General features: G+C 50.0%; 2 protein-coding genes across 11 annotated transcripts; one reads left to right on the top strand and one right to left on the bottom strand.

The window, feature by feature from the left end:
* Window positions 1–1090: 1090 nt before the first annotated feature.
* GFOD2 (glucose-fructose oxidoreductase domain containing 2) lies at window positions 1091–16088 on the bottom strand. Of its 6 annotated transcripts, none has more exons than XM_037408850.1 (3): window positions 15944–16088; window positions 10190–10533; window positions 1091–3345 (listed from the first exon to the last, which is right to left on the bottom strand). In XM_037408850.1, exons 2-3 carry the CDS (start codon window positions 10446–10448, stop codon window positions 2447–2449), a joined length of 1158 nt encoding a protein of 385 aa, XP_037264747.1. In that variant the 5' UTR covers window positions 10449–10533; window positions 15944–16088; the 3' UTR covers window positions 1091–2446. The 6 variants fall into 6 exon arrangements, with proteins under 6 accessions (XP_037264747.1, XP_037264748.1, XP_037264749.1 ...); XM_037408851.1 differs by lacking the exon at window positions 15944–16088 and adding an exon at window positions 9382–9580 and having other exon boundaries at window positions 10190–10296; XM_037408852.1 differs by lacking the exons at window positions 10190–10533; window positions 15944–16088 and adding an exon at window positions 9262–9387.
* Window positions 16089–16528: 440 nt separating this feature from the next.
* LOC119157705 lies at window positions 16529–23037 on the top strand. 5 transcript variants are annotated; one of them, XM_037408866.1, is made up of 7 exons: window positions 16537–18861; window positions 19254–19541; window positions 20140–20412; window positions 20785–20838; window positions 21225–21329; window positions 21834–21880; window positions 22173–23037. In XM_037408866.1, the coding sequence occupies exons 1-7, from the start codon at window positions 18801–18803 to the stop codon at window positions 22359–22361; spliced, it is 1017 nt and encodes a 338-aa protein (XP_037264763.1). In that variant the 5' UTR covers window positions 16537–18800; the 3' UTR covers window positions 22362–23037. The 5 variants fall into 5 exon arrangements, 4 of the variants coding, with proteins under 4 accessions (XP_037264761.1, XP_037264762.1, XP_037264764.1 ...); XR_005107627.1 differs by having other exon boundaries at window positions 16529–18861; window positions 21225–21880; window positions 22173–22246; XM_037408867.1 differs by lacking the exon at window positions 21834–21880 and having other exon boundaries at window positions 16535–18861; window positions 22173–22295.
* Window positions 23038–24045: the final 1008 nt, after the last annotated feature.

The following is a 24045-nucleotide window of genomic DNA, read 5'->3' as shown; positions in this document are numbered from 1 at the left end:
CCTTGGCCACCATCCCTCTGCCGGTGCAGGCCAGCTGGAGGCTTAGCCAGCCTACAAGAGGCCCATTTCACCCCTCTGCACAATTCTGCAGTCACATCTCCACAGTCTTGGCACCCTCCTTCCTTTACTGGGATCACCTGGGGATGTTTGGTGCTTCCTTCTTCTGCAGAAGGAGCTGTACTTTAGGATTTTCTGCCTGGTACAGACACACTGACAAAGGCACAAAGGAAAGCTGCTAGTCCAAGGAGGACAGTTTCACAACACATCCAAAAGTGGCATGAAAGAAGCCAGAGCTGTTCTGTCTGAACACAGGCAGAAACTTCCAGGTGAGCTCAGGAGACATTCTCTCACCTGCTCCACACAGCACACAGGTTAGATGCCCAGAGCTGTCGCAGGAACACCCACCCTCCACCTGCAAAGGAAGGTTTGCAGAGATGCAGCTTTCACTGCTGCACCTGGGAACAGTGGACGCATCTCAAGCATTTGCTTCCTTCATCCAGCTCACAGCAGAGATGAGACCACACAGAGCACAGGAGCAGCCACGCTCCTGCCCTTTCAGACAGCATGTCAGCAGACTTCTCTCTGTTAAGAGTTCTAGCGCTTTGAAAGTAAATACCTGAAGGTAAATGCCCAATTTACACAGTAAGCAAAGAAAGTGGGCCCATCAATACTGCGAGGGCTTTGCTTCTTAGTTGGTCTTCCAGTAGTTTCTACAATGAGTCAGGCAGGAAAACAAAGAGCCTGCTAATCACAAAAGTTAACACTGTGAGTCCAAGGTAGGCAAGAGGATCTCCAAAACCAGCTATTCAGCAGCTGTAGTCGGAGGGAAAGAGCAAAGAGGTGGGAAATAGGTTTTCTGGTGGGTCTTTCCCTTGGTGATAAACAGATGACACTTGCTGAGATAGCACAGAGCTCTATCGCCAGGTATCACACAGCTTCTCCCACCCCCGAGCTACTCAGCTGGCAACAAAAGAGCACAAAAGTAGGGAAGGACCCCACAGGTCCTGAGCCCCAGCTGCAAGTCTCCTGTTCACACTTATGAAGATGGTTTTAGCTTGACCAGATCAAACACAAGCACGCAGCTGCATAATTTCCCTCAACAAACACAACATTTTATTTCTGTAGAAAACAAGTTCCTTTTCAGGAAGGACCAGCTTATGAAACAGCAGTTGGCATGTTAATATGTATAAATACACAGGGTTACAGTTTAGTGGGAAATACATTAAAAAAAACTTTCAAGTACACAAAATAAATGTAGTAAAACTGGACTCCTCCTTCCACATACCTGCCTCAGAGAGAAACGTTTCTCAGGTGGAAGGAACTTCCACCCACCATCTGCCAACCAATCTCTCCACTGGACACAAGCTGCAGGAGGGCACGAGGACGGGCAGGGCCAGAGGGTCAGTGTCCAGTGTTTGAGATTTAAGAGCTGACTGACCCATGACAGTTCAGTCCCCGTTCTCTCAACTATCAGGATGCATGTAGTGTGACAATCACCCCGCCAGCACATTAAGAGAGCTGCCAGAGGTAGGAAACACCTCCTTACTTCCATGTTCAGGTCCCCAGAAGGTTAATGCTGTACAACTCCATTGCCCACGACACTGTGGGAATCCCGTGACCCTGGGAGGCACCTATGAACAGTCCCAGAAACGGGAACGTGGCCCCGCAGTCACAGCACTGGTGCTGCCGGGCAGTAAACACAACCGACGGACACAGAGCTTAGAGAAAAAACCTGCTGGGTGCAGGCAGCTTCTGGAGTAGAGGGAATAATGCCTACAGATATAAAAGAATAGCACAAATCATCACAGACTTCCTGAAGATTTTCCTGCCAAGACACTGTCAACAGAATTCATAGCATCATTTAAATAAAACACCAGTTTAAATGACTTTGAAAGACATTTGCCACGTGCAGGAAGCCAAAAGGCTGACCCTTATGTTACAAACTTTAATCCATTCCTTTTACTTATTGTCCTATAGGAGTTTAGAGACCTGTTACATCACTAAACTCTTTTATAAATTTTTACAGAGTAAAACTTAATCAGTCTCCAAGAGAGAAGGAAAAGGCATCTGAACAACAGATACTCCCTGATCTTGTTCTACGTGCTCTCATGTTAAAATTGTTAAAATAAGCAACCTGTGCAACAAGGGTTGTGTCCCATTTCCAAGCCATGCAATGGCAGAGCTCCCATGCTTCACTTCAGCTACTGCAAGTGCAAAGGGCAATTCAAGTTTTCCTACCAGTCTCCAAGACAAAAATTAAATGTTTGCAAAACCAGAAACATTTAAACAAATCAGAACAGTTTCTATCAGAACATGGCATGTTACATGTTTAAAAAACCCAAGAAACCAAGACTATTAAATAAGAATCTACGTATCTTAAAAATGGAGGTTTTTTTTACATTACAGCCAGAAGTGTTAATTGCCCTATCTTCCAAAACAGGAGTGTTCATAAGTTATTTCTCTGAAGCGCCTCACAGAGGTTTTGATTGGCATCTGGTTCCTCAGTCATCACCTCCACAGCCTCCCACTCCCCTGACCTGCTGGATTTCTTGATGGCCTCTACTACACTTTGCATGTACAGACCATCTTCAAAAGAGGCTGCCATAGAAACAGGTTTATGATCCCATGTCCGACGGTCTTCCTGGTCTTGGAAAGACTGCCGCAGTGCTTGCACCATGTATACCATTCCTTTTAGGTAAAGCAGCGGGATGTCTTTAAACCCCTTATCCAAAAGGCCCTTGTTGACAGTCAGAGAGTCTGTAAACAGTAGTTCTTCCTGGAGCGCAGTGTTCTTCTGCCCATACAAGTCCGTGCCACGAGCTATGAGGCGCCCAGCAGACCCAACAATCATGACTTCGTGGATGAACGATCCAGGCATGTTGAAGTTGAGAGTCACAGTGCAACAGACACCCTCGCTCATTAGCATCTGGAAAAAGCAGAAGTCATCACTAGTGACATGGCGGATCCCGCTTATCGCTGTGTTCTGCTTCACAAAAGTCTTGAGCAAACCATGGACCTTCTCTGCTCTCCTGCTGATGAGGTGAGTTAAGAGATCGATAATGTAGGTTCCCATCGTATGCAGACCACCTCCTCCCATCAGCTCATCACAGATCCAGTTGTACTTGTGACTGAGCAAGCTTCCCCCATAAACTCGTACGTCACAGATCATCACGCTGCCCACATAGTGCTCCTCTATCAACTGCTTCATCTTCACAAAGGCGGGCAAAAAACGGAGAACATTGCCAACAATGCTCATCAGCTTGGGGTAATACCTGGCAGCTGTGACCATCCTGAAGGCATCCACAGAGGTAGCAGCTTTCTCACAGATCACGTTCTTCCCTATTCCTGCAGCACAAATGGGGAAGAAAAAAAAATAGCACACACAAGCAAAACATGCTCAGATGTCCCAAAGGTTGTCGAGAAGTGATGTTTTTAAAAGTCAGGCTTTCCTGCTGCAATTTCAAAGGCAAAGGTCTGGGAACTAAAATAGGAATGCCAAGTGCAGCAAGGCTCAAAGCTGCTTCCAAGATGTTCCGGTTGCAGAGCTGACAAACTCCCACAGAGAGAGGCTCCAAATAAAGACAGGATTTTTTACATCATGAAAGATAACTGGCCAAATGGCATCACGTGGCATCAAAACAAGACACAATTTGCATGTTGTAGCTATAAAATTATTTGAATGCCTGTACTGCCAGAGGAAAAAAACATCATGTACCCTGCAGGGAAGAGGTGAGCGAAGGGGACATCTGATTTACGCTTTGCATTTCACCATCACTGAGAATTTCATTATTTTAAATGGGACATAGAAGATACTTAGTGGTCTGTGTACAGAATACCAAAGCATTATTTCTAATTCTTGTTAAGTGGATTGTTTTAAAAGCATTGCTGATTGGAAAGCAAAATTTTGGTCTGCACATACAGCTGACTCGTACAATTAGACTACAAAGGTGATAAAGAGTTACACAGATGAGAGCTGCGCTCACAAGCTGACCTACTGCGCTTTTATTCCTACTGATGCACTTTATATTGTGCTCAGCCTGAATCAATGTGGGCAGTCAGTAACTCGTATTTTAACTTTAAAGCAGAAAGAAAGTAATATAAAAGAGCATCCCAGTGCAAGCTTCAACCAAAATCCTACGTTTTATGTTTTGTTGGTATTTCCTCTTCCTCTGCCATCTTCCCTTTTCTCACGACACAGCTTTACTTTTCCATATACATCTGATATGACCGATAAAACTTACCTATATATTTTTCAATGTAACAATCAGGGGCATACCTACAGGTCTCCAGATGTTAACTGGTGATGTCAGACCTGAAAGGTCAGTCACGTCACACCAGTTTCTGCCTAAGAACTGTGGGAATTGCTGCACACAGTGGTAGGCGCCCCTCTGAAAGCTGCTTCTTACCCAGCAGCAGACTGCGCTCCCTGCTCACAACAGCTTTTAATTGACTCCCCGATGAAAAGATACCAGCACAAGCACTTAAATCAGTCTCTCGAAGGAGAGGGGAAGCCAGATCCCCCGCTGCAGTTCTTGCTCTTGGCGCTCCACCTCCTGGCTGCACTGAGCAAGCCTTTCAGGAACCCTCCCAGTGGGACAGGGGCCAGCGAGCTTCAGTGACACAGTGCTGTGCCCAGCTCAGCCAGGGGACAACTACGGCTAGAGAAAACTCACAGCCTACATTTCCAATACACACAAGCAAAATCCAGTCAGAAAACGACAAGACTGCAGTTTTTAGCGGCCTCTTCCAAAGATACCCCCTAAACTGGTGCGAGTCAACAGAGGCTTTAATGAACAGAGGGTAAGGTCAAACTCCCTGGGGACACCCTGGCTGCCTAGTGGTAGCCCCTGTTCCAGGGACCATTTCCAACTCCCTCGTCCCCAGTCTCTGCTGCTGAGATTGGCACAACACTGTTCAATGTTGTGCAGGGCCAGCTGAAGCATCTTGAGATGCTTTGGTGCCCTGTTTATCAGCCTCCTTGTTTAAATGCACTTACCTCAAGCCAGGTTACATTACAATACAAACAAAAACCAAAAGTACCTTCACAGCATCCTAAGCAGATATCCAGTTCTCAAAGTTTGTGAAAAATAAAAGCAACTCTCAACCCGTGTACGCGCAGGGTACAGCTCAGCAGTCAGCGCTCTGCTGGTGCCGCTCCCCTCCTTGCACAACCCCACCGTCCTCCACCACGTATTTGGCGGTACAGGACCTGGCTCAGGGTACAAACCCAACACAGAAATATTCATTCATCTTGGCTCTTTTTCTGGCAGGTTATTGCCCCAAGCTGGCTCTTCAGGGAGCCCGATAGTGTCCACACAAAAGGGGCTGCGTCCCTGCAGCAGGGGACTGGGAACAGAGAGGGCTGAGCCAAAGGTGACCACCCCTGCCACCCAGGGACAGCTGTTCCAGCCTGGTTTGTCACAGCAGGCTGCCCTTGCCTGCCACGCAGCCTCATGTCAGCACTGCGCTCCTTTTGCCAGTGCAGGCTGAGCCACCTGAAGAGCTGAAGCTGACTGATGCCTTTCTTTGGGATGGCAGTCGGCGCAGCGCTCTAACAGCTCAGCACACGCTGCCAAGCGCTGGGGTGCCAGGATGGAGAGCTGACCACACCAGAAAGTCTCTGGGATAACCCTGCTGCTGCCCTCAGTGGGACATCCCCCCAGCTGCCCCAGGCTCACAGAGACGGCCGTGCAGCAAGGACAAGGGCCAAGTCGGAAATGGCTACAAGGTCCCTTGCTGATGTGATGGCCATGTCTTCCGTCTTCTGAGGCAGAGCAACTTAAAACCCTTGTCTTGTTACTATTATTTTGATAATGAATAACCTGAACTTTTAACCGTATTGTTTTCTTAGATCACTCCTACAAAATTTTCTGTTGAGGTCCTCACCAGCTAGGAGACATGAGAATTACCATGTGGCTCTGGTGTTCCTCAGAGTCCTCTGTGAGCCAGTTCAGCTCACCAGCTGAGCTCAGTTTAGGAAAGGAAGCTTTTTCTTTCCAAGCAGGCAGGTTAAATCAGCTCACAGATGACTAAGCCCTACAGAAGGCACTACACACCTGGAAGGAAGGATGTGGAGCTGGGATTCCCCACCTCGGAGGTAGTGACAGCAGCTCCAGGCTGTCCTAACAACATGCCTCATGGTCTTCTCTGTGCACACCTCAGAATGAACCCTGTCTGCAGGGAGCACATCAGCATCTGCAGACCAGTGCTCCACTTAAGTCCTTCTATCTACTGCTATTCAACTGGTTGTTGCACTAAGAGGGAGTGAAAAAAGGAGTAAGAGGTCACCATTGCCAGCAGTCCTTAAACAAACCTAATCTACTCCCTGTGCTCAGGGACAAAAGTACCTGCTAGGATCCAAGAATTCTCAAACCAATTCCTGATTTAGTAAATAAACTGAACATTTAAACAGAAGTCTTTTGACTCTCATTAATGTAATACAGCCAAATCATAGCCTCACTTAATGAAATGCCAGATTTAAAGCATGTTTGCATCCTATGGAAGTAATAAAAAAAAAAAAAACAGGTGGAGTTGAGACTTATTGGACAGCAGAAAAAAAAAATTCTCCCAAAGGAATTTTACATCTCTAGTCAGATCCACACTGTCCATCAGCACTGAGGCATCAGCTTCCCCTGCAGCTGCTTAGCCATGCCACATCCAAAACTTGCCATACGTTAAGTATTTTACAGCCCTGGTTAGTAAAATGCAAGCACAGAAGACTCACTGCTTTCTCATGCTACCTGGTGGATGCTGCTCAGAGCCATCACAGGTGCTGCGGAGGGACACAGGCCCCGGCAACTGCTAGGACCCCCCAGCCCACTCCTCCCTCCTGGCAGGGAAGGTGCCAGCACGGGCCGGAGGGAGGAGAAGAGACCCTGCAACCCACCAGGGCCTTAGGAGGGGGACTGTTCATGAAAAGATGGGAGCAGCACAGCCCAGACCTTGAAGAGCTGGCTCTCTCTGCAATCAACATGCACGTGAGCCAGGGTGTCCTCTATGCCTCAGGCTGGGTACAAACCACGTACGTGGTAAATATGTCCCACATAAGTATGGCCATTGAACTGAAGCCCCAGATCTTTACTCCCCTGAATAATGTCAGATACCTGAGATAGAGCCTAGGAAGGTGTACAACTGGCCGCTGTTGAAGCATATCAGACCGTTGCTCTGTCCACCATAAGAAGTTGGGAATGTCTGAGGAGTCTCCCTGAATAACCGGCTGTTTTGGATGTAGTTGGCTTTGGGAGCCTCACAGTGAATGAAGACTCATTCCAAAACACACTCCATCTCATTCCTTGTTTGCCTGTGGTTTGAAAAGACCTCCATGCTACTTTTTACAGAGACAGGAAGCACAGTATGCAAAGAGCAGCCACAGCACGCTTGTTCATCCTGTTTCAAGAACAGGAAATCTGGATTTGTCACAACACAAAGCAGTGACAGTGACCTTTCTGACTCCTTCCTTCATAATTAACATATACATGCTACAGTTTTTAGGGACTCCACAAAATCAGGAGGCCAAACAATCTATGTTGCAAAGATGCCTTAAATGATGTAGTCAACCACCATGAACCAAGAGAGACAAGTAAAAGGTTCCTCTGTAGCCATTCCACAAACCATCCATTTGATGGCTGGGCTCAGTACACGCAGCAGCATTATCTTTAGCATCCCGAAAGAAATTTTACTCCGAGGACTTCTCATGCTCTGCCTCGCTGAACTTCACCTCATGCACAAACATCTCATACTTTACATTCCACTCCAGTTGGTAACTCCACTCTGTGCTCACCTAATGCAAAGGTGGATGCATTTTAACTGTGGGACATGAACCACAACACAGACATTTTGTGAAATTAATTTAGTTGCTCTGAGATCAAAAGCAGCACAAGTTTCAGGATAGCTTCTTGCTTTGCCTGTTGTGGAGATAAACCATAAGATTACACTTATTTTAATTTGAATTATCCTCTGGGCTTTGATCTGTTATGTCTGGTTCATGAACTCAATCCAGTGCTACTGCTTTGTCCCCATCATGACAAAGTTGCACCTAGGCTTGTTTATGGATGTCTGTCAGTAAAACTTGGGCAAGGAAATTGCACTGCCTAGAAAAACTGGGTGTCTCTCGCTTCTCTCTGCCAGAAATAAAAATTTAAGCTCATTTTTAAATAAAAAAAGTATAAAACACATATACAAATAAGTAAAAGTGTAAGCACTTTAAAACCAACCAACCCCAACAAAGCAAAACACACAAGACCATTATCACTGCACCACATCTTTTCTTCAACCCAATCTCTCTGCCAGTAACCACCAATTATATACAATTCACAGTCAATAACTCTCCAATTATAAACATCCCTGTATCAATCTGAACTTTCAGAGAAAATTTACTTGCCATCTTTGGCCCTACCCTGACTTTGTGTTCCTTCAGAAGGCTCAACGACAGCAAGCCATCCAGCACTGGCTTAAAACATGTCACGACATACTTGGTAGCGGATCTGTAAATACCATTGCGACAAACCTAGAAAGCTGAAAGACAAAGTCAGTACCACAGTGGGTCGGAGATGCTTATATCAGTTTGCAGATCAGAACGTTTCAAGACAGACAGATGTGAAGAATAAACCACCTTTTGCTGTTTCATCCATTCATTTCCCTACCTTTTTCAGCTTTCCGCTTATCTATACTTGCAGTCAAGCATACATATTGCCTCTCCACTTCTGCACCACCTTTATCCCCCTTTCCTCCTCTGGATAACACCATCTTGCAGGTTCTCAGCATTTGAAGAAAGAATCTCAATCCATTTCAGTTAATAACTTGCCAGAAAAGGTTCAGTTCTCTCCTTTTAGCCCACTTCACCACCAAAAAACCATGAGAACTAGTGAAACACTTATTACTTAACAAGCATTTAAAAGGACTTTTAGCATATTTAAAGAGATTAATTCTAACTTACAGTTCAAATATTAAAAAATTAGAATACCTTAATTTCAAAAGGACAGTAGTCTCAAGGTAAACAGATTTAACAATGTAAAAAAGAGGGAGTGGGGGGGAGAAGCCCGAAATCTCCCTCTGCACATCTAAGTGGCACTGCAAATGTTTGTGCAGGAAGTTGTTTACTTCCAAATCAAATTACTGTAGAAGGAAGAGGCCAAGAGCAACAAACCACCCTGGTTTGTTTGATATATTACCCAGCCTGAAATTAACTCATGTGGATCTCCTGTAAACACAGTAAGACTATCACACTTGTTATTTACAAAATAGACGCAAACTCACACCCACCCTGTACTATGTGAGAGGACATTTAACACTACAAAGTCACATGCTGGAGAATTAAGAAATGTCAGGATGCCCAGGCAGCTGGCTCCCATCTCCCTGCCCAACCAGTCTGGGATGTCGTGCCTTTTGTCTCAGAACCTTCAACCCAGCCCATCTTGCTGGATTCCTCCTGCTGTCTCCAACATCTGCCCTCCTGCATCAGGTGGAAGGACTTCTCCAGCCAGTCTGCACCCAGGATCATACCAGCCTGCTACGGACACAGATGTCCAAAGAGAGCTCCAGGTGGTGGCCAGGGTCACAGCACTTCGGCTGAAAACAGCACCTGCAGAGAATTTAGGTCCTAACTCACAAGATTCTGCTGAGTGCATGCAAACATTTTTTCAAAGGCTTCTAACAGACAAGTTTGTTTTTATTTGTGGGGAAAACAGAAAGCAGAGCTGATCAACCCCCCACCCCAGGCAAATCTTGGTTTCTTATTGAAGAACATGGGAAGATTTGAAATGAATTAAACAACTTAGGTTGTTTGGGGTTTTGGGGGGCTTTGTCACTGTTGATTTTTTGGTTGTTTGTTTTTTTTTTTTTTTTTTTTTTTTTTTTTATATGGGCATAAAAACATTTTACCCCCTTATCTCTGAAACAGCTTGTTTTTATTAAAACCTCCCCACCACCATAATTTCAGTCTGGAGAAGACATGAGATATTTTAGCCCAATTTGTTCAGGATTTGCAAAGCTGTAAGCAATTATAAACAGTATTTTTTTAAAAAAAATAATCTAGGTAACCTCTCTTGCAGATGGTGCTACCAATTCCACAAAACCTTTAGCACTACATCTGCATGTTGGTGCAACCAGAATTGTACTGGGGTACTGGCTTCAAATGTCAATCTGCCAACAAGCTATGGATTTTTGGTCCCACTCCAAAGAAAAAAGGTACCTAGAGCCTTCACAGCAATTTGCCGAGTTAGTGGTGGAGGGATATTGATGCAAACCAAATCCACGTCCTGGTGCAGCAAGACATCATCAGTCCGACTTGTGTGGAAGGAGATGTTCATTTCCTCTGCCAGCTGTTTGGCTTCCTCATCAGTCTTCCCCCAAAGCGCTTCAATGGAGAAGCCTTCTGCTCTCAGCAAGGGTACCAGTACCCGGGCGGTGCTGCCAGTGCCAAACACACCCACTCCAGGAAGCATTTTCATTCTGCATTCATTCAAGCATCAGGGTCTACATGTAGGCATTCAATAAGATGTTCGGCTCCTCAGCTTTCTGTTCCATCCACAGTTCCTAAAACATGAAAAGTTACAAATCAGTATCAACAAAAGGTGTATTTTGATATCAAACACATCTAGCCTGAACGCTAGCTTCTATCCTTCAAAACGGCATTCAAAATTTTCAAAGATCCTAATGAAAAATCCAAACCCCCCCCAAAGGGACAAGTCTAACATTCCTTTCAGAACAATTGCAAGAAAGTAGCTTGACAAAGTCACGAGCATCTCCTGAGCTTCCAAACTCAGGACACACATACAGAAAAACACACACACACTGGGACAAACCAGAGGCAGCAAGGCACAAACTGGGAGCGACAGGAAATCTCAAGAGGACATGACATAGAGTCTATCGCACCAGCAGTAAAAGCAGAGCTGCTGTAGTTGTGATGATGTAAGTCTCTAAATGAGATAAAGGCTTGTGAGATCAGGTAATATCTTTTACTAGACCGACTAAAATAACTGGAAATAATAGGCAAGCTTTTGGACACGTAAATCTTTCTTACAAATTAAATACACAAACTGAAACCAACTACTTGAAGCTTAGTAATTTTATGGCAAACAGTGAAGCTGCTCCAGAGAGCATCAAGAAAATATGTCCTGTGGGGAAAGCCTGGATTCACTGAGCTTGTTTAGCCTGGGGAGGAGAAGGCTACAAGGAGAGATGATGTCAGTGTTTAAATACATAGAAAACCGCTTTCAGAAAGGAAAAGGGCACTCCTCTGTGTCCACTATGGCTAGTCAAAAGTTTTACTTAGGACAGTTAAAAATACCTCCTTCTGCCCATGGCATTTAATCTCCAGGAATGCAGGAGTTTGCACAGAATTATACTCCCTAGACAAAAACATTTGTTTAAGTCACACTACTTTTGTTAAGTATTTCCTGGTAAATTAATCCCTTCGGATCCCTACTTGCCAGTTTGTCTTGGAACTGCTTCTGGCCACAAATGGCTAAACTGCCTTTAGCATTCACCTTAATGCCAGCTTCAAGGAGAGATGTCAGAAGTCTCCTCAACCTGTGGCACCCCAGCAACTTACAATCTGGCTTTTGTTCTGTGCCTTTTTGAATTCTTATCTACCACACCCACTACTGACCCTTTTTGAATTTTTAATTTTTTTTAAGAAGAAAGTTTTCTTCTTAAAATTCAGTTTTCTTTAGAAGTTTATAAGACCACGTTTAAAGAGAGAACTGGCACCAATACCAGATCAATACCTTGGGGAAAAAAGTCCCACAAGCAACAAGAACCACCATCTGTTTGAAAGGAGACAGTTACTCATCTCCCCATCCTAAAATACTCCTGCTGTTACAATGTGTGAAAGCAAATCCTGACACAGCACTGGGAAGTAAGTATCAGCATGAAAGTCAAACTACCCACAGTGCAAATGCCTTCTGTGTAATCAGCAGGTTTTTTTAGTCTAGGGGTGCTTAGACTGACCAGCATAACAAAACTGCAACCCTGACTGACCTTCTAGGTATTTTTGTAGTAGACACTAAACTAGGGAAATGGCAGCACTTGTGAATATTTATTTTGCAAAACACACAAATGCTTACAGATGCTATAAAACACCTTAGGAAATATTTACCAAATTAATTCAGTATGTTTTTTCATTATTCTATGTGATGTTAGGTTTGCAGCGATACAGTCATTGCCTTTCTTTATCAGGACAAACAAAGTTAATTTGAATTAACTTTTTATCCAACGTTTACCAGAACAATCCAATAACGATGGTATTAAAAGAATCTTGAAAAATATTTACTATTCTACATAAAAGGGTAATTTATTGGCAGGAAGGATGGCTTGTATTCAAGGCTTGCTTTCTGTAGGTGATGCAAACAAAAATAAAATCTTGCAACCGGATGGACAGTAAGTGTAACTGTTGAAGTCCCCACACATCCGTATCTGGCAGTTTATAGGCTGCAGTAAGAAAAAATGCTTGCACTAAAAAGAGCATCGTCTTCTTCTGAAGAGACACAAACTAAGCAAGATGGAATAGAGACAAGGTGTGTGCCTGCTTGCACCAGATTGCACAGATGTGCTCAACAACATCAAAATTACACATGACAAAAATTCAGAAAAGCTTGAATCCTTTGAAAATGCTAGTACGAGCACACTGTAGCACATGCAGAGGGGGACTTCTGCTACGCAAATAAGCTGATTTCTGTAACACTTGCTCATTTTAAGTTTTACTTTCTTCTGTTTCCTATCCAACTTCCTCTTAAAAACCCCACTCAGGAGGAATTATTTTTAGCCTCACTTATTCCCAAAACACAAGGTGCTGCCACAACCCACAAAAGCTAGTGATTTACTGCCATGGAGACCAACTCCTGATGATACAGGACCTTAAGGGCACCAGCTTGCTACTACCACAACAAATCAAGTAGCCAACCCATCCTCAGTAACTGCTCATAGCAAAGCAGCCACACTCTCAGGATATGAAGATGTGGCTTGCACAGTTATGTGGCCCAGCAGGGCTCAAGAACCTACAAACACTGCAGCCAGCAGGCCCTGCAGAGTGGCGCTGCCCAGAGGGCATGTTTCTCTCCCCTCACCCGAGGCCCACCCACAGTCCCTTATTCCCTCTCCAGTCTTTCACCAACTGGGAAGTCCTGGTTTCTCAGGACAGTCACAGTGGGATGGATGGGGGTGTTGAAGGGCAGTGAAAACACAGTTGTTGCACAGGGCAAGTCACAGAGTGTATGTGGTGCAAGCAGAACTAGAGTAAATGCTGAAAGAGCTGTTGATGGGAGGTTGAACAAGAGCTTTTGAAAAGGGGTACACAGTGGTATCCCACCCTCCCGCACATAGACCTTGCAGATGCACTCAAGTGCTGGTAGAGGAGACGTCCCAGTGTAGGCCACCTCGAGGAAGCAATCTAAAAACCCAGTTATCAGAATGAGGCCACAGCTGAGGAAAGAGGCAGCTGTAATTAACAGTCTACAAAGAACTAACAGAGACCTCAAAAGAACAGCACTGTGCCACCATGGAAGCCCCCAGAGCACCGTTCTCTGGAGCTCTACATGCATTTCTGATACTTCTCATCTGAGGGCAGACAGGAAAGTAGAGCTGGAAGTGATGCAGACAAAGGCGATCAAAAGCATACAACATCTTCTACACAAGGAAGACCTAAGCAAACAAAGATTCCCAAGTTTGGAAAAGACATCACAGAAGATAATAAAGTGAGAAGTGGCTTAGGATGGAGAAAAAACAATTTTTCACTGTGTCTCACAATACAAGAGCAAATCAAATGGTGCCCAGAGAAGGCAGGATCAAAACAACCTGAAGGTGGTGGTTCTTGCATCAGACTGGTAAACTGAAATGCCTTGCCACAGGACACGACATTAGCCACTTACAAGGAGTCAAAAGGGAAACTATACACGTTCAAGGAATCTACTGAGGGTCGCCAAATACGCAGAAGTCTCATCTAGCATGACAAGTAGCTGAGCTTAAAAACTAGCAAAAACTCCATCCAGCAGAGCATGGAAATAGCTCAGAGATAGAAACATCTGAAACTGTGACCAACACCAGCTAAAAATCAGGTACAATTTCTACATGTTTACTCTAGGATCCAGCAAGCCTCAAACCTTCAAACAATCCTCACTGAATTAGTTGAGTAAACCATGAAAAGCCTTCCATAAACCAATCTTTCAGAAATTAAAATCCTCATGCATTGATATCTCTGGTGATCAAACACTGGAATGAACACTTTCCTGAGGACCCTTCCACAGAAACAAAAGGCAGGGCTTTTACCTGGAGGTGAAAAACAGACCAAAAGAGGTGTCTTGGGCATCAGGAGATACAAATCAATCTCCTTTTTAAGAGAGGTGAAATAATCAATGCCTGCAATGCCATTCTGAACTTAAATTTCCAAATAGAAGCATTTAAAGCTCTTTAATCTTGTTGCTAGCTGCCATTACTTTCAGTGGCCACAAAACATTTCCATTCTTGCTGAATTTCATGGCGAGTCTGAAGTTCCATCTTAGTCACAGAACAGAGCTGTTTGAGTCTTTTGGTAGACGTAGCAACAGGCATTTATGGGACCCAAAGCAATGAAAAACCTGATGATTCCTACAAGATCTATTTGCATTCCACAATGAAGCAGCCAGGGAGTTCAGATAGCATAACCCTCAAAAACTAGATAGTACAGCCAAGGACTACAGAGGCCCAAGATCATTGTGGACCATTACAGATGGCAAAACATAGTGAAAGAGTAACACCAGCTCTGCAGAAGGAGAAAGCAATTCATGCTTCTCCAACTCATCCTAAAAGGCTCCATTTTGGTTCCCAGAAATGTGAGGCGTATGGAAGAAGAGCACACCAGCAACAGGGGCACTGTCCTCATCCAGTTGGTCATTGCTACTGAGTTTGAAAAGAAAACAAATACAAATAACAAGGGCTGTACAAGTAATAAAAGTTGTTACTGGTTGCAACATCCTCACGGATCTTTGGGACGCATGAGAATCTTTGACAAAACCTACACAGGCACTACTCAGATTGTCACTCTGCAGAAGGACTTATACCTGTGACATAACACACTGCAGAGACCTCCTGTGAAAAGAGATGCAGCCTCAGAACTGTCAGTTCTACAACGACCCCAGCAGAGGTGACAGAAACGCTGATGCAGGCCGTAGGCATCACTCCAAAAGCCAGCAAGGTCTCTTCTGCCAGCATGAACAGAGCTGAGGGAACTTTACCCAACCGACCTGAGAAGCTGGAGGTCACCTCCCACGCGAGGTCATTTCTTCCTGCCAAACCATTCATCGAGCCTTCTGGCACACAGCTACCTCTGCTCTGCAGGTAATGCTTCGCATGCACGTTGCTCGTGTGTTGAAGTCAGAGATTGACGCGCTTTCTTTACTAAATGTGCTTTTATTTTAATTCAGTGCAGGCAGGTTGTGTGACAATCCACGAGTCCAAAGCCCTGAGGAACCGTCACCACGCCTCAGGCCACCGCCACCTTCGCTCCATCCTTCCCGGTCGAGACCCACAACGGCAACGGCCCCTTTGGCACGCCGAGCACCACCCAGCTCAGCGGCGGCGGCAGCTGGAAAACCGTGGAAGCCAGACCGGCCCTCACGCCACCCCCGGGGTCGCCTCTAGCACGGCCCGGGGGGGCTCCTCGGTGGCCGGGCGCGCGGGGCTCGGGCTCTGTGTGCGCGGGACCCTCACGGCCGGGCCTCACCTCACCTCACCGGGCTGGACCGCGCAGGCCCCGCCCCGCCGCGCCGCACCGGGCAGCCTCCATCGCACCTCGGGAGGCCGCACCGGGCAGGCCCCGCTCGCCTCACCCCAGGGCGCCAGTCTGCACGGAGGGAGTCCCGCCGAGACCACCCAGGCCCCTCCCGGCCCTGCGCCCCTGAGAGGGCCGCGGCCTCCGCGACGCTAAGCGGCCCCGCGGGAGGCCCCGAGGAGCGCCTCGAGCTGCCCTTACCTGCCGCCGGCCGGCGGAGGGAGCCGCCACCGCCCCGCCTCACCCCCCGCGCATCCTCCCGCCAGCCGCGCTCCCGCGGCGGCCGCTCGCTCCCGGCCGACGCAGGCGCAAGGGCGGCGGCTCCGAAAATGGCGGCGCCCGCAGCGGCTTCTCCGGCCGTGTGGAGCGCGGCCTATCCCGCCGCTGAGCGGGGCGGGGGGCGGGCCTTCGGCCGACGGACAGCGCCAACAGCCAATAGGAGACCAGCATGGCGCTTCGTCATCTCACGATGCGCTCCCCGGAGGGTCCGCTGGGCGGGCGCGGCGCGCACTGGGGCGGCCCCTGTGCTGGGGCGGCCCCCGCGCGGCAGCCCCGCCCCGCGGCAGCCCCGCCCACTCGTGCTCCTGACGGCGCTGGGAGGCCGCGCCGGAGGCCGGTGGCTGCCCGGCCCAGGCAGCGCTGCGGGCGGCGCGGGGGGTCCCGGGCAGCACGGCCTGCAGCCCTGCGGCTGCCCCCTCGCCCTTCCGCGGGGCGGGTAGCCGGCCTCTCCCTGCTGCCGAGGGTCCCGGCTGCCGGCCGGCCGTGGGCTTGCGGGGGCGGCGGGGGCGCAGAGCTGCGCGCAGCCGCGGAGGAGCCCCCGTACGAGCACCGCGCTCTGTCGGAGGCTAGCGCCGCTCCCGCGCTGCCGCCCGCCCGGTGCTGCGGAGGTCGGGGCAGGAGGACCCCGGTGGAGGCCGCCGGGCGCCCCCGTTTCCCTCGCGGGCCGCGGGGGGGCTGCCGCCGCCGCTCGCTCCCTCCGCCGTGCGTGCGGGGCGGCCCTGGCAGCGCGGGGGCTTGCGGGGCCGCGGGCTCCTGTGCGGCGCCGGGACCCTGCGGCTGGAGGGGCTCCGACGTGACCCTTCGGCTTCGTGGGTGCCCCTGGGGGGGCGCTGCCCGCGGGGGCTCTGTCCGATCGGCTTCATCCGTGCTAGTGACCGTGAGAACTGGGATGGAAAGGGAAGGGAAGGGTGCAACTGGTGCACATCCTTGTGCCGGCGGGAGGGAGATTCAAACGCAGAGAGGAACCGTCACCGCAAAGAGCATGGGAAGAGATGAAGTCCAGAGGGGAGAGCAAGAGAGGCACAGGGCCTCTTGCTTGTCGTTCTGGTGGATATTGTACCATGAGATTTTCGCTTTATGACCCTTTCAGCAAGTATCCTGCTGATGTTGCTGTTTCCCCACGTGGGCTGGTTCCCAGGTGAGACCTCTGCTGTGCTCCAGCTGGGAGGTTCCACTGGCCGTGGAACAGAGCCCCAGTGAATGCCCTTTCCCCCAGGAGACGCACATGGCTGGGCTGTGCGTGCCCAGCGCAGTGGGGCTGAGGGAGACCTTGGGTGCGGGGAGGTGCAGCCAAAGCCAAGTGTCTAGGACTGTGCCTGCTCTCTGGCAGAGATGCCTGTGGAGCTTTGGCAGCACACTCGCCATGTGGAGAGCTGCAGGATCAGCCTGGGGGCATGCCAGCATTCCAAATTCCCAGCTTTCTGCAACCTTCCTTTTGTCTTTGACCCAGGAGCATCCCTGTGGGACAGGCTCAGCCATGCCCTTCTGCTCCCTGAGCTGTGATGAAGGTGGTGTTACGACCACGCTCACTGGTGATAGAAGATGGTCCCAATAGGATACTACCCCCCAGACTGTTTGGGGAGGGCTGTGGTGGTGGGCCCCCATCCCTGCATGCTCAGTTTGGTCTCTGTCATCTCAAAATGGGGAGAAAACAGGGGTAGGAGGAAGGGAAATGGAAGCAGGCAGGTGGTGTGTGTGTGGAGGTTTTGGGATGTGGGGTTCTGCCTTCAGGGAAGGGAGGATGTCAGGTCTGGAGCCAAAATGGGCAGGGGGGTGATTACTGGAAATGCTGACAGGAAACTAAGGGGGAGGAAATGGCAGGTGGGAACAGGTTTTGCTCTGAGCACAAAAGAGGAAAAGCAGTGGCAGGCAGTGGAAAACCTGTGGGGAGCAACAGAGACTGCACCCACAGAGGCTGAGGACGGAGGGGCCTGTGCCTGCTGCCTGTGCTGCCCACATCCCTTCGGTGGCAGGGGTGACGTGAGCCGTGTCTGGCCCGGTGGATGTTCCTGTCCTGGTGGCAGGGGGATGCGGCAGGATGCCTGGAGCACCCCATCTCTGCAGGGCAGGAGCTGGGACATGGGTGCTCACGGCCAGAGCAGGGGGCTGCAGGGGTCCCTGTCTGGCTGGGGCTTGTACATCCCATGTGTGAACAACCAGAAAGCTCTGACCAAGCCCATCTCCATGCCACGCCGCAGCTGTCCTCAGTGTCTGCAGCCTGGCAGGGTGTGTGGATCCCTGCCTGAGCTCAGCTAGCACGCCGGACAGGGCAGACATCACCCTGTCACCGCGCCGTGATGGCAGCATCACTTTCTGTGAGGGGTCCTCTCCCTGGTGTAAGACAAGGACCAGGGTGGCACAGGGAGGCAGCGCGGTAGGAGGCTGCGGAAGCCCTTTCCCCTGCACCCGCCCATGCCAGTGACAGGGAGCTGCTGGGCTGTGACCTGAGCCACTGGGAAATGGCCATCAGCGGTGCTCAGCTGTGTTATTTGGCTCCTTCTCGGGACCAAGGGCACGTGGCAATATGAAACTGCAGGAGGAATCAAGTAGTGAACAGAGGAGATAACAATCAGACTGAAGCAAGAGAAGGGGAAAAGAGCGGAAGCCTGCGAGCACAGAGGGAACTGCCGGGCCAAGCGGCGCAGAGGTGAGGTCCTGGCAGGGCTGCAGCTTGCTCCAGCTGAGCAGTGACCCTCGTGCTGCAGGGAGAGACAGGAACATCGCAGCCAGTCCTGCTGGGTGCCCAGCATCGTCACCACAAGGCCATCAGGAAGACAGCATGGAGGTCCAGCTGGCCAGCGGCTTTCTGCCCCTGCTGCTCCTTGCCTGGCTGCCTGCTGGTGAGTTCCCCAGTGCCCTTGCCTCTGCTCTGAACTCTTCCATCTTTGCATATGTCTGCAGGAGATTTGGGATATGGCTGCTGCTGCTTTTTCCTCTCCTCTTGCGGCATTTAACCCCCTCTGTTCTGCACCAGCACCTTGCCATGTGCCTTGCAGTGGGGTCCCCCCGGCAATGCTGTGCCCAGGCTGTGGGCTCTGCCCACAAGGCCCCCTTTCAGGCTCTGGGGCTTTGAACCAGCCTCGCCTTCAGCAGCAGCAGGGAGAGAAAACAGTTGGGGAAGGAAACAGAGATGCTTATAAGCCTGATGACTGCGAAGGGGGTCAGCTTCATGTGGAGGATGCAGGTATTCATTAACACGAACTCAACCCTCTGTGGTTGTTTTTTCCGGTAGGACTGTCTCACCAGATTTCAGCCACAATTGACGTGTCGGTAGGGTTAGATCTCATCTTGCAGTGCCTGCTCCAGGCAGGCTCAAACAGCACTGCCAGGGGTGTGAAATGGTTTAATACCACACAAAACAATGGAGAAAAGCAGAATGAAGATGGTGTGGAGATGAAAAATGGTTCTGCCCAGCTCGTCTTCCCCAGTGTGAACAAAGCACATTCAGGAATGTACACGTGCAGGATGGAGAACATGAGGAACACGTCCAGGAACAAAGATTCCAAACTGAACACTCATGGTAAGAGACACAAGTCCACCAACAGCCACAGGAGCAGAGAGAAAGGACTGAGGAAGGGAGAGAGGGAAGAGAGGGAGGACTCTGCTGAGGTGTGAAGCGACTTCAGCCCGGCGGCTCAGGAGTGGTTCTGAACTACTCCAGAGTAAGCATTAGGGGATGGGATGAAGCCAGAGAGGCTGAAGGGGGTCTACCGCATTTTCTTTGCTTCTCTAGGGCTGACCATTTCCCCACAGCTAGCCCCCCAGTCCGTGGAGCATGGAGCCTGAGTCTGTGGCCATGGTGGCATGTTCTGCTTGTGTGCCAGAAGATCCTTCTGCCTAGGTTGCAGGAGGAGGTATCTTCCCCCTGATCCTCCCATTTTCAGTCCTTTCTGAGATGAGAAATGCTCGTGCGCTGCACAGAATCGGGTGGCACTGACCAACATGCAACGTTTCAGCATACAGTGTTGAGGAACATTTAGCAGCTGCATTTGGAAAAGAGCTGGAGGAAAGGATGGTTACTTCACCATGTCCTTCATGAGTGATGTGCTGGTGGGATATGAGCCCTGCAAGGTCATATATATGACTTCACTTATCACTTATTTTTCTTTGTCCTCCAGGGACAGTCGCCAGCCAGCCAAGAGAGTCAGTCATCACCACAGAGTGCAGGTTCAAGATTTGGTCAGAGAATCTCACAGTACACGTGAAGTGGTACAGACCTGCAGGTCTGGAGGTGGGGAATCAAACTGACACCATCGTTCTGGGAGAAAACTGTGCCAACCTCACCAGCCCTGGCATGCATGCAGCCAGCACAGGAATCTGTGGGTGTAGGGTCTTCATCACAAGAGTAAACTTGACAGACACTGGAAATGGTACGCAAGGGACAGTTCCTAGTAAGTGGCACTGCTTCCATTTTCATGGGGGTGAGGAGCGGGCAGAGAAGGATGCTATGCCCAACGCTCCCCCCTGGTACTCCCGTGCACCATTTCCCCGGAAAGCATCCCCGGCACTGGAGGAGCTGACCCAGCGTGGCCCTTTTTGCAGATGCATCCCACCACGGAGCTGCTTGGCCATTGGGTCCTTGAAACAGGACCTGCCGCATCCTCCAGCTGCGGCGCATCAGCTGGGTGCTGGGGTGGCTGAAGCCATGGTGGCAGCAGCAGGACCACCAGGGCTGTAGGGCCCAGGTCCCTGCCCCAAAGTGGAGTGGGGAGAGGGCATCCTCTGCTTCTGGGCAGTCTCTCACTTGTGTTTCTGTCTTCCAGGCTGTAGCCCTGGGGCACCTCAGGCCAAAGGCACCTGGATTGAGACCTGGGCAGGTGAGTCCCCACAGCCCCATGGCCACAAGGGTGTGGGCAGGAGGGGTCCTCAGAGAGAAAGAGGAGCAACAAGGGGGGAAACATCCTTATGTTTTCCTGTGAGTGGGTGGGAGCTGGTAGCAAACTGGAGTAGGCACCAGCAGATCAGAGACTCTGATGCTGGGAAGGGGCTCTGATGCTCCAACCACGCCCCTGGCTGAGTTTAGATGAGTTTTTTGAGACTGTTCCCCACAGGATTTTTTCGGGGGAGGGAGGGAAGATTCGAGGTCTGAAAGCCCAAGTTTGGAAAAGAATTGCCCTCCTCTGCAAAAAAAGCAATGGCACCATGCATCCCGGCATGGCGTGACGGTGGCTCACAGGTGCCTCTGTGATGTGTGTTGGTGCAGGACTCAACTTCCCCCTGTGTATCATCTCCAGCTTAGCAGTGGCGACGCTTCTTTACATGCTGGTAATTGGCCTTCTGGTGTGGCGGTGCAGAAGGAACAGAAAAGGTAAGGCTGAGCCCGCGCTGAGCCTCCGTCTGCTGTGGGAACTGGTCAGCATCTCCTCCTCACCTGCTGGCCTGGACAAGCCCAGGCTTGGGAGATGTCCATCTTTGATATCCTGCTGCTCCTGCTCACTTGGGGTTCCCTGCACAGGTCTGTCCCGAACAAACTGTCCCGGGGTGGGGAGAAGGTTCACCCCTCCCTTTCTTCTGGCCAGTTGCTGGTTGAGAGCCTGCTCATGGCACAAGCTGTGGTGCAAGTGAAACAGATCTTGTACCTCATCACATTCCAGAAGTGTCCAGCTTAGAGCTCTTCTCCAGCCCCTCCAAGAGCTTTTACATCCTTGCCAGTTCCTCCTGCCCCTTGGCCACCTTCAGAGCCAGCCAGCCAGCTGCAGAGCCCCATCCTTTCCTGCAACAAAAGCAGGACCAATGCAGATGTTTTCTTCATTTAAAAAAATGATCGTTTTCATTATTTTAACTACTATTTAAACTAAGTTTCCTTTTTCAGGAAAGATTACAAGCAGGCAAGTGGTAGAGATGGATCAGCTCAGAATGGTAAACCATATTGTTTCCTTCTCCCTGTAAAGAAAGTCGCTGAAAATCACTGCCTGTTGAATACCCGTTTAAAGGATTTCAGAGTAAAATCAGCTTTGCTGTCTGAAAACGTGGTCCTAAACACTTGTTAATTCCTATTAAATAGGGGCTTATGAGCTTCTGAATAGGTGGCACCTCTGAGCAAGCTGGATAATGCTTGGGCAGTGCAAATAGTTGTGCCAGTGGGAAAATAATAGCAGGGGAGATGCAGAAGGGAAAGCCAGGGCTCTCCTCATTGCTCTCTCCCCTGCAGGCATCCTCGGTGACAGGGACTGAGGACCTGACCTACGCCAACCTGAAGTTCGAAAAGAAGGGGGCGAAACCCGCCTCCTCTGACGTTGTTTACACCGAGATCAAACCATCACAGCAAAAGCAGTGTGGCAGGGATGCGGGTGCTGCCAGCGCAGGGATGGTTATCTCCCCCAAGGGAGAGGACAAATGAGGGAGAAGGGAGGGATGGGCAGCTTCTTGTACGCCTGCTGGGTTCATCATCCCCGAAAACTAAGTGTTAGCTTATACAGAAGCACAGTTTTGGTAACCAAAGCCACTTGTTTACCCTCAGATGGCTGCACCACTGTGCTTTACGTTCCCCTGGAAGAAGCCATCTCTCGTGGTGAGGACAGGGCTCTTCCAGCCAGTTTTCCCCTTGCCTTCCCGCAGCCTCAAGCACCGCCAAGCCTCAGCAAGGAGGCCAGTCCTCCTTTCATGGTGTTGGTCACCAATGGCCCCTCTAGCAACTTGCTGTGTGTTTCAGCAGTGTCACTGTGCACTATGTGGCCACTGTGATCCAGGGAGCACTTATCTCCTTGGTGCTGGACTTGCTGGGTAGGGTGGCCATGGGAAGCTCCTCTCGGCACAGTAAAGGTCCTGGAGCAATTTTCTGGATTTTCTTTGGAGGAGGCACCTGCCATGCCATGGGCTGACCTTGCTGTGGTTCACTCAAAGCACAAGGAGCAAGGCTGGAAAGGCATCATTTGCTTTGTGGATGTGCAACACAAGTGCTCTTGCAGTGGTCTATGTGTATCTGCTTTGTACCGGGACTGGATGGGTGTCCTCATGCATGTTGAGCTTTCCTGTAATTTGAGGAGGAGGAAAAAAAAGGTCATATTTTTCCCTCATTGTTTCCAGTTCTGTACTGCTGATGGGAACCCAGCTGAAGTCCGGCAGGAATAGTCACCAGGTCCTGGAGACTCTGGTTTCCCCACTCAGTCCAGTTTCAGAGCAGCAACCATGGGAGACATCCCCAAAGCAGTGGTGGTAGAGCTCTGGTCATGTGTGGCTGGGAAGACAGGGGCAAGGGCTACAGAAAGTGAAAAATCGGGGAAAAAATTCCAACTACTTAGGGGGAGCAACCAGTGGAAGAGGGGTCAGTGTTGAACCAGGGAGGCTCACAGAAGCATCAAGGCTGCTGGGGGATGCTGCCCAGGGATGCAGAGTAGAGCCAGACTCCACCAACCTGCAAGGACATCCTCACCAGCCTCCTCCTGGTTACCTGCCATCACAGAGGAGGAGGAGGGTCCCTAAGGGTGCCCCAGCTTGGAAAGGGGGAGGCCTAAGTTAAATGGGTGGGTACAAAATGCAGCCAAAACCTTGGCAGCAGCTCCTGAAGGAGCTGGGGGAGGAACTGGGGTTTGAGGATGTGTCAGATCTCCTGGCTGCAGAAAGGAAGCAAGGTGGAGGAACTCCAGAGCACCTCCCTGCCCATCACTCCTTGGGGGCTGTTTCCAACCTATGCACCTGGAGGTCCACAGGATTTGGTTAAGAGCAAACACCGCTCAGCTACAGCTCCTGCCCCATCCTCGTGGCAAGGAGAGCCATCACTTGCTCTTGGGTGGGACATGAGGTGGCCACCCTGCACCCTCCTGGCATGGCACCGGGGCAGCCAGGGAGGCTGGGTTGGGGCAGAAGTCCAACAGGGGATCAGCGGGGGTGTCTGCTGGGCACCTTTTGGTTGGCAGCCAGCTGAACGTGAGACACTGGTGTACCCAGATGGCCAGCAGCGTCCTGGCTTGTATCTGAAACAGCGTGGCCAGCAGGACCGGGGCTGTGATCATGCCCTTGTACTCAGCCCTGGTGGAGCTGCACCTCAAATCCTGTGGGATGTTTTGGGCCCCTTGCTATAAGAG

Source organism: Falco rusticolus, chromosome 15 (assembly GCF_015220075.1).
Source record: "Falco rusticolus isolate bFalRus1 chromosome 15, bFalRus1.pri, whole genome shotgun sequence".
Classification (NCBI taxonomy): Eukaryota; Metazoa; Chordata; class Aves; order Falconiformes; family Falconidae; genus Falco; species Falco rusticolus.
This window is presented reverse-complemented; position numbering and strand designations above follow the sequence as displayed.